The sequence below is a fragment of the Lycorma delicatula genome, chromosome 11 (genome assembly GCF_047948215.1).
Source record: "Lycorma delicatula isolate Av1 chromosome 11, ASM4794821v1, whole genome shotgun sequence".
In the NCBI taxonomy this organism is placed as follows: Eukaryota; Metazoa; Arthropoda; class Insecta; order Hemiptera; family Fulgoridae; genus Lycorma; species Lycorma delicatula.
The window spans coordinates 4,922,983-4,933,794 of NC_134465.1; the positions used below are offsets into that span (position 1 = coordinate 4,922,983).

The following is a 10,812-nucleotide window of genomic DNA, read 5'->3' on the forward strand; positions in this document are numbered from 1 at the left end:
TATTATTTTAATAAAAATATTACAATTTTTTTCCACTATGTAAAACACACTTAAGTGTATTTATTTATTATAATATATAGAAGTTAAAGAAGAAAATTAATTATAATAGATTAGAAGTAAATAGAGGTAGTTTGAGCTATTTGTCTTGTTATTATTGTATTTTGTAATAAGAAAGTGCCTTCTGAATGAAAAGTCCAAACAAACGCTGTTATGGCTTACAGATGTACAGATATCTCAATTAGCTGAATATACTCAGCACATATCATTTTAAACTGATTATAGCTGAAGGAAACTGTATTGGACTAGCTTTGTCATTCTCGGCACCTGTGTGCCAGGATGTCCTACAATAATCTTAAGTGCAGTAAGTAGGTGTACTGACTGTGTAGTACCTGATAATTTGATACACCAAGATACCACAACAGCAGCGTGTTAAAAAAAAGAAATGAAGATAGTGAGTTTTCTCTTAGTTCTTGAGAAGAAATATCAACATTCTCACATATTTTGAATAATTCCAAATTTTTGAAGGAGTTAATGAACTTTTAACTCCACGAAGTCAAGAAAGACCTTGTAAGAAAGAACTGTCAGTGGAAGAACTGACATAAACAACTTGGTAAGGCTATTAAGCTGTAAGTGATTGATTATCAATACTTCAATATACTGTATTTGTTGCTGGAGGAAATTGTGTTGAAAGGTTGACTAACTACCTCTTTTTCAACTTTCACTTTAGTCTACTTTCAAAGAGATTGAAGGTTGACCTCAGGTATCAAGCTTTTCTCTAGAGATACAAATCAGCATTGTATTGCTATATGTCTACACAAATAAAAAATTCTCAGACTTAGTCGGAGGAAAGTCTCCAACCTAGCTCTCTAAATTTTTCCATATTTGCCAGAGTTATTCTGTGCAAACCAATCCCCATTTAATGCTTGAAATGCATTCTGTAAGAGTTTGGCAGTTACTCTTGAATGATTACTTTCGGCAGCAAAGATTTTAAAACAAAGTTAGGGCTTGTTAACTGCTATGTGTTAATATTTGGTTTCAAATACGGGCTTATAACCAGGAGGGAAGTTCTTGGATAGTGTTTGAAAACATTATTTAAAGAAAGGTTATATTGAATAATAAGGTTTGAAATTTGTTTGCCTTTATTATTAATGATATTGTGATTGGAAAATAATTTCTCAGTAATATTTAAATCTATTGTTAAACTGTAAATTACTAGTTTTTGTGAAAATACATCAGTAAAAAAAATATATAATTTTTTTGTTTTACATTACAATTCTTCTTGTGATACATACATAAATCATCAAAGGAATAAATGTCACTAATAGATGCTTTCTCTAACAATAATGGTGTTCATTACATTACATTGGCTGTGCCAATAATGAACACAGTAAAGATCCCATATAAAAAAATTAAAATAAATATTCTTAATCAAAAGAAAGAATTAGTAATCTACTTGTTTGGACATTATTTGTTGACACTATACTAAGTTGGTTGTCCATTTGATTTATTTTTACTTTGAATGCTTATAAAATCAAACAAACTTTATATTATTTAAAAGATTGGTAAGTTTGGTTTTGCAAAAAATATAATAAGATCAATTAATAGATTAAATTAACCAATTAATACGTTTAATAACATTTTACTTACAAGTGACAAACTGGCTTTTTGTTAAAGTGGCCTTGTTTGTATGAATCAGATGATATACGTGTCATAATGTTAATAAATAGGCAAACTCTGGTGTAATTACGAAAACTATTACTGTCACATTTTTTTTATAGATAACATAATGCCCTTGAAAATCTCATTGGAGACAATCTATTGTAAAGGTTAACGTCACTATTCTATAATCAGATAAATATTAAAAAAGAATTTCTTGTAGTTTAGGAAAACTAGTTTTCTTACAGGTTTTTCTGAAAAATGCGAATTGGAATCAATTTTTTTTTATAAAAATAAAGAAAAAAATAAAATAAATTTTTTTGCAATTGTATTTCATAAACAATATTTTTACTTACCACAGAGACCCTTAATTTCACTCTCTACCAATTGGCCTTCGCAAACTGGTTCGTCACTTGAACGCGTTTCATATGGGTAAGTGCCAAGATCATTTCCTCTGGAGAAAAAAAATTATTCACTTATTTCAAAGAATAAAAAACATCTCAAACAGTTTATTTGCCACTGTATGTTTAAATATCTCAAATAACTATACTTTTGTGGATAACAATTTTTTTCCAAATTTTATCCAATTTGATCTTTAATGAATTTAGTTAAAAGATCACAAATCAAAATAAAATGTTAAGTCTGGCTGACAAATAACTGAACTTAAGTTTGAGTTGTAACTTTTAATCATCATCAGTTAGGAAAATTATAATGTAATGTAATAAATATAATATAATGTATGCAAAAGTTTTTTTTACATTAGTTTATTATGAATATATTATTTTACATTTGAGTAATGCATTATTGAGTAAATTACAGGAAGCCACCAGAAAACGAGTTACTTCTCCCTTTCTTTGGACTTGCAGTTTCAAAGCCCTATAATTTTTACAAAAATTGTGTAAAACATAATTCATACAATTTTTTTTCAATTCTGGGGATTATAAGCAAATTTTTTTCTGAGAGGTAAGAATATTAAAAAATCTCCAAACATAGTAAGTAATCTTATCAAAATAATTTTTTGATGAAACATTTACATTGTACTGGCATAGTCTCTCGTGGGTTTGTTTTAAATGTTATTTTATAGTAAATTAACCACATAAATGTGACAAACTGTCGATATCATTTTACAGTAATCTGGCGTTATGCAGTTTTAATTCATTCACAGTTATTATTCTGAATTTCAATTCATTGTAAATTATGAAACAGAATTCAAATTTTATTTATATAGCTGTGTGATGATTATGCCAAAATATAATATTTATCATATAAAGTTTTATTTAATACATATTCTATATATAAAAGAGGTTGGTAATTACAGGTTATTTTATTATTTTTGGTGTTTAAAGATGATTAGTAATTTAACCCTTTCACTCCTCTTGTCCATTTCGGTGCCCAGATATTTTACCAGTTGATTTTTATGTATCAATGGCTTTTTTATACTTTTAATCCAAGTAGTGCATTTCTTCTTCTGAACGTATTGAGAGGTACATAGAATTTTCTAATTTTCCAAAGTAACTGACACATTCACAACATAATATCATTTTTTTTAGTTTTAAAATAATATTTTCTAATTTATAAATGGATTACTTTTTGAAGGGATGCATGCTGAAATTTATAAATTACACAAAAACTCGGTGTACATTCAAATGCCTAAGTGTAGTTAAAGGGTATTGCTACTGCAATGTAATTTTGAGGTTATGGTTATTATTATTACAGTTCTTTTGCTTATTTGTGCAGTGACCATAAGTGCTGATATCTCATTTTTTACTTGGAAATTTACTTAATTAGAGGTGAGTAATATTTCTAATTTATATTATTTATTATAAGTTATGTAAGGTAATTTATACATTGATAAAATAACCAAGTAGCCCTACATAGTAGGAAAAATATTCCTAACCTCACATAATATAATCTGTAAACATCTTTTCATTAAGTTATTTTATCTGAGCATAAGATAGTTTATGCTTCAGTTTAGTTGTTTTTAGCATTTTCATAAATTGAAAAATTACAATAACCCTGAAATTTGTGCTATATGTAGAAATTTTATTATAAGGCTGTAAAAGCAAGATGTGAATTGCTGAATTTCTAAAATAAGCATTAGGTTTATTGTCTTCTTATTATAATGAGCTAAAAATAAATTTCTAGTATCATACAGTAACCAGTAAGTAGACTACTTTCTTTTTCTTTAGACTATTTTCTATCTCTATTCTTTTCTTATTTTACATTTTAGTTAGGTGTACGAATCAAACTACATGGTATTTTATTTTATTTTTCAGACAATGGATTTTATGATTTATATGACGAAGATGATGTTGGATCTGTTCTGAATCTATTAGATGGAAATTGTTCAGATTTGGAAGGTTTGGAGAATGGTGATGAGATAGAAGATGAAGCGCCATCAAAGGGACCTACAAGAATTGGTAAGTTTCATTTGTATTTATATTGAGCCTAGTTTTGGCTCATGAAACAAATATCCTACCAGTATTAAAACTGATGGATTCAGTGAATACCTGCTAAAGCTACATTTTTTTATGCTGCAGGTGCTGATGTTGTCCCACGAAATGAGGAATTAGCTATTCAAGATGATGCAGAAATACAAGAGCTGTTGTTGCAAACAGCACCTGTGCTGCCTGAACTCCCATCATTGCAAGTAGCTCCAGTACAATCAGCACCTATTTTAAATGAAAAAAATCAAGCAGGGGAACAAGTAAATCAAAATTACGTGATAGGCCATCAACATCAGCTGGGTCAGATCCACCACTTTTATTAATTCTGCCACGGATAAAAAAGATATCCGATGGAGAAGAAGGCCTTCCAATCCACCTGCAACTGGTGATTTTTCTGTAAACACGGAGAATTATTTTGATTTGGATTCTCCTGTAGATTATTTTTGCAAATATATAACTGAGGAATGTATTTCATCCATGGTTGAAAAAACTAACATGTATGCCCTCTAGAAAGGTATAACATTTCAGCCCACAAATGCTCAAGAAATTCGTGCACTGATTGGGTTACACATTTATATGTCAGGTTTAAAATTTCCCAGAATAGAGATGTACTGTAGAAAATCTCTAAAAGTCATGATATTTTCTGAAACAATGACTCATAATCGCTTTTATCAACTGAGATCAAACCTACACATAGTTAACAATTTAGAAATGAAAGACTCAGATGACAAATTTTTTAAAGTAAGGCCAATTTTTGAGTTTGTCAGAAAAAGATGCAAGGAATTAAAAATGGAACTAGATCTCAGTGTTGATGAGCAGATAATCCCATTTAAAGGGCATCATTCTACTAAACAGTATATGAAAAAACCTAAGAAGTGGGGGATAAAAAATGTTTTGTGTGGGAAGAGTGGTATTGTACATGACTTCATACTATTCCAGGGCAAAACAACAGAATTTGATCAAACCAACATAAAATCATTTGGTTTAGGAGCCTCTGTAGTTTTAGAACTGACAAAACAGCTTAAAAAAGAGAACTATTGTGTTTATTTTGATAACTTCTTTAGTACTTTAAATTTATTCAAGATTTTAAAAAATAATAAAATATTTGCAGCCGGTACAGTTAGAGTTGATCGTTTTTGTAAGCCTCCGTTTATGTCTGATAAAGAATGCTCAAAAAAGTCAAAAGGTTTTCACTAAGAAGTGACCAGTAGAGATGGGAAGTTGTTCTTTGCAAATGGACTGATAATCGATCAATTGTTCTTGGTTCCAATTTTGTAGGTGTAGGTACACCAGATGAAAACAGGTGGGATAAGAAGAGTAAGAATATGTTCTAACATATTCTTATCTAACATATTCTGGTCTAGTAGTAACTAGACCAGAAATAGTTAAAAAATATAACTATGGAATGGGAGGAGGAGTAGATACTCTGAATCTACTTACTGCGATCTATAGAATATTTTAAAAGAGTCATAAGGGGACTTTAAGGATGATTTTTCATATCATTGATATAGCCTGTGTAAATTGTTGGTTAGAGTATAGGCAGGCTAAACAACTTAAAAAAAATCATTTGTTGATCTGTTGGATTTTAAATTAGATTTGGGCGAAGCTCTTGTAAAAATGGATAATCCAGTAGGGTCTTGCAGGAAAAGAGGTTGACCAAGTTCTCCTAGAGAACAAATTTTCCGCCCATTGAAAAGACATAATGTAGAAGTAAGGCCAATAGTTGAAGTTCAGAAAGATTTAGTAGACCACCTACCAGAATATGATTCCAAAAAAGATGCAACTTGATGCAAAAATATTAAGTGCACCAAGAAAACTCATGTGTACTGTACAAAATGTAAAGTCCACCTTTGTTTTGTGAATAGCAGAAATTGTTTGATGAACATTTAAAGTAATAGATATAATGATGTACTGATATTATGTTAAAAATTCCTTTTAATTTGTAATTGTTTGTTTATTTTTTAGTATAATAATAATTTCTAAGCATTTATTATGACTTGTAAGTCATTTATTATGGTAAGATTTGCTCAGCGTTACTGTGTTTATTGTTTATAATTTTTTGATAATAGATTCTTTTAAAGTATTTATAGACATAAGACAGAAAAAAAGTTGTGTTTTAATAATAATTTTATAAATAACTATTTTGTAAAAATTACATTTTTCATAAATAAAGATGTTCATTTGTTATTTCATAGAAATAACGGTAGTGAACTACCGTTCACTACAGATGTCCATTCCAGTGGACATGTTCATATTTTTTTGGCAAGAAAAAATGTTTGGTCTAAATGTATTTGAAGTAATAAAAATTACTTAAATAATCATGGCTGCAGAGTAAAAAATAATTCTGATGAGCGACAAAAATTTGGTAGTGAAAGAGTTAATTACAAAGTTTTACTATTGTAAAAAAAGTATCTACTATATATATAAATTTTCCATTACATCTTTTTCAGACTTGATTCCCAATTATAACGACATAACAGAGAAAAATGAGAAATAAAAAAAACTGAATCTAATCACTTATTACATGACCAATATTGAGTGATGCCAATGTTTTGATTGAAATATTTCTGGTTTCAGGTAATTAAATATGTAATAACAAAGATAAATATAATTTTTGCTTATGAACATGTTACACAAAAATAATTTTTTTTTAATGTTGAAACAAATACATGTGTTGACACCAACACAAGTTTGTGTGCATGTTGTTTTAAAGGAATATTCAGTGATTGTGGCTGGATCTTTGGAGATAATGTATGTCGCAATAAAAACTGTTTCTTTGTTTCAACTTGCAGAAGTGAAACTTTATTATTAATAATCAAACAGTATATTTTTCCCTGCACTATTAACATTAGTGGCTGTTGGAGGTCGACAATTGTTTGCAATCTGAAATTTACAACTACCTAACAGCAGAGGAGCAGAATATGTCCGAACACGTGAACGTGGTTCAGGGGAAATTTCACGGAAATTTTTACCAGTCATTAAAAATAGAAACCACAATGTAAATATCAACTGATGTATTCACATCAATTTTACAATTATTAACTAGAATAATTGATCTTTTAACAAGTTTTGAGAAGAAACAGTCATCCTACTGACTATTAGGCATAATGAGAACAAAGGTAGCAATGTCATTCCTGGTGAGCACTGACTCATAAACTCAAATCGCGACAGGCAAGGGATGATACATTTCTGAAAAGATGCATTGTGGTCACCAGTGTTTGCAAGCGTGAGTGTCTCGTCTCCTCTCTACTGCACTATTCATTTAGTTGCTTTTGGGTAAGCAATAGTGCTTCTTTGTTTTCATTAGTTGGCCACCTGCAAGCGTATTGTTTTCTTTTAATAGTAAAGTAGTTACGTAACTTTTAATAGTGTTAATTGATATACACAATATACAGTATAGTAAGTATAAAATATCATAATTGTACATTAATTAACTATATTGACATTTAAAAGTAAGAAAGATGTAAATTGTGCACTTTGTGACTGACACAGTAGATGCGATAAACTTGGAAATCATTTAGTAAATAACACCCAAATGAAAAATCAAGAACTAAAGATCAAGCTAGTATTTCTATATTATTTGAATAAATTGAATGTCTGCAACCCATGTATTTCTATTACTTCTCTTTTTATAACTGATCACATACAATAAATTGGTCGGTAAAATGTAACAAAGTTTTGGAGAAATTTCTGACCAAAAAAATTGTGTTTGGGGAAAATTTCAGGGGTCTGAACATTTTCTGCTCCCCTGCTTAACAGTTAACCACTTTGTTAATTCAGACACAGGGGCTCAAATGCAAGTGATAGAAAGAATATGGCATGAAGTTCATGTAAATGTATCTAACCAAAAGCACCATTTATTTATTTGGCGATCTGATCAAATTCATATTCCATAGACTCAATCTGAACTACAGATTGCAAATCCATGTCCTGTTTAAAACAATTGGCAGCTCAGTTCTGACCAACAGTAGCAGACAAACAAAAGCCTCCAACAGACAGATAATTCAGAATCTTCTGAGAATACTTTTAAGATTAATTATATTTTTGAGTTTCAGACTTAAAACAAACATTCTTTTGTTCTTCATACTAAGTTTAAATTAATATACCTTAATAACAAGAGTTTAGAGGCAGGAGGGAAACTGTAAAAATTTACCTCAATCTAATGATAACATATTAAAATAAATTAATAATTGGTAGTTTGCATTCAAGAAGACATATGCTTACATTTCACAAACCAATGCCTCTCTTTGAAATTATACTAGTGGAAAACCATAACTCATCCACCAAACATCCCTGTCCTTTCTTTCCCCCTCTGAGTTTCACTATTTGGTTTGTTAAAATAAGAACATCTCAGAGGAATATGTTCGCTGGCAATATAGTGAAAGAAACATTACAATATTATTAAAGTAAAAAAAACTTCTACACAGAGGAATCATTAAAATGATTTATGCCCAGGGAAGTAAAAAAAGCACGCAGATTTTTATTTTTACCTGAACTGTAATAAATATATCAATATATATACCAAAAAATTTATCTGATACATTATAAATGCTATAAATTTAAAATAGACTTTTTGAGAAAGATATTACTTTTACACAAATATATTTATTACTTACCATGTTGCTCAAAAAAATGTGTAATAGTATAAAACAACAGCCAACAATGACTCCAAATATATATATAAAAATATATATACATAAAAAAGTATATAACTGAAAATCGTAACTCAAAACCCAATATATTGATTTTAAGAAAATCAAATTGCTAAAATCAGGTTGGAAAGTAAAAAAAAAAAGAAGAGTTGCTCATTACATCAGAAATTGTAGTTTAACTCACTTAGGCAGTTTCACATTTTGAAAAACTAGCCGCTTCAAATGCTAGCCAATATTCTTTTATCAGGGGCACATACTGTAATATCTGCACAGACATGTTGATCTTAAGAAATGCATTTCAGCTACCTCCAAATTTGACATCTCTCTCACCGATAGCCCCGACCCATATTTCAAGACTGGAATGACTATTTCTAGAATTTCTTTATTGTATCTTTCTTCCCAATAGTGTTTTCTTCAAAACTTCTGATAAAATTTGATACTTGTGCAGCTTTGAAACCAAATTCTTACGAGTTGGAATAAGACTACTTGCATCAAAGGAAGAAGTTAAAGCCCTCGATCTGTTCTATGATGCTGCAATTTACGAAATCTTTGGCTCTAAAAGGGTGAGTACCCAGTGAAATTCCATAGTTTTAGTCTTTGTTGATGAAATATTAACCCATATGGGTTAGTTGAACAACACTGTGACCTCAGCTGGTTACTCTTAGGATTTATAAATAAAACACTAGATAATTAGCAAAAGCAAGTAATTCAGATGTTATTATTGTAATTACAACATTCTCTGCTGGACAGGTACACCAAGAACTACTATTCTGCTACACCAAATACCTCATGTGTCGCAATGTCACTAGTTGTAGTACAAAACATGAAACCTAGAAAATCTTTCTGTTGGTAATTCACTTAAATTATAATCTAAGTATTTATTAATACTGTATTAATTTCAACAACCATAACTGCTGTTGTCAGTCAAATACTTATTTATTGTATAATAGCTTTTCTCTTGAAATAATTTTAAAAGATGCTTCATGAAATCATTGATGAGATCAATTTTTCTGGTACTAGTGAAAATTTACCATATTTTGAACTTGCATAACAAGCAAGTTTTTTTTTGGCAATTTTTTGCAGTGGAAATGAAAATTCAACTCGTAGTGGATATTATAATTGTGAGTTTCCAAAAAAGATATAATTTTAAATGTATTGGATTTATAGAATATAATTACATAAAAAAATAACAGGAAATAATAGAATGTTTATATGTCTAAAGTGGGGCTTGCATGATGGCACAATTAATGGTACAACAATCTTTTTTGGATTCTGAATACTTTTTTATATTCATTGATGATCCCAGAGATTTCTCCACAAGTTAACAATGAATATAAAAATAACCATAATACACATTAATAATAAGGTAATTCTTTAATTACAAAATAGGCCTTACTCAGTATCTTTAAGCCTTATAAGTTAGGCTATTATATGTCTCCCATCCTTCATCTACAATACCAAGGAGGGAAATCTCTTGTACCAAATCCAGATCTATTGGCAATCAAAAAAATTCATACCTTCATTACGATTTAAGTCAAAATCTGTTAAACTTGTTTTCTTTAAATTAATCCCAAACCGTTCTATTTAAATCATTCCTTAATATCTTTAAACTGTGTTTAAATATTTACTGTTGGCTGGATTGTGCAGACATATTCAAAAAAGACCTTCCTGGATGAATCCCAGGAAACCTCCATATTGGCTGTTGAACACGAATACAACATATTCTTCTTGTCTGGTCTCAGTCCACAAGCTTTGAAAATAATCCAATCAATGTTATTTAGATATAAGATTAAGATTCATAATATACTTCGCTTCTATTCTGAGAATCTTAAGAATTTTATAAATCTTTACTTGCAAGCCGTGAACACTGGCTTTGAAATCGTGCTTTATTTTTCCCCAACCATTCTGTTTTAACCTTTCTTACTAACACTGCCTGCCATTTGTATCATATATAATTGTCTTCTGCTTGTGATCCTAAAAACCTGATTTTTTTGTATGAAGTTAAATTTTGAAGATCTTTGTTTCAGAGAGGAGTGTTTTCCTGCTTTTCATTTCTT

General features: G+C 29.6%; 1 protein-coding gene across 1 annotated transcript; it reads left to right on the plus strand.

Moving 5' to 3' along the window:
- Positions 1–2,084: 2,084 nt before the first annotated feature.
- On the plus strand, positions 2,085–6,130 carry LOC142332089 (uncharacterized). Its single transcript, XM_075378297.1, has 3 exons — positions 2,085–2,088; positions 3,933–4,076; positions 4,197–6,130. The coding sequence occupies exons 1-3, from the start codon at positions 2,085–2,087 to the stop codon at positions 4,424–4,426; spliced, it is 378 nt and encodes a 125-aa protein (XP_075234412.1). The 3' UTR covers positions 4,427–6,130.
- The last annotated feature ends 4,682 nt before the right edge of the window (positions 6,131–10,812 follow it).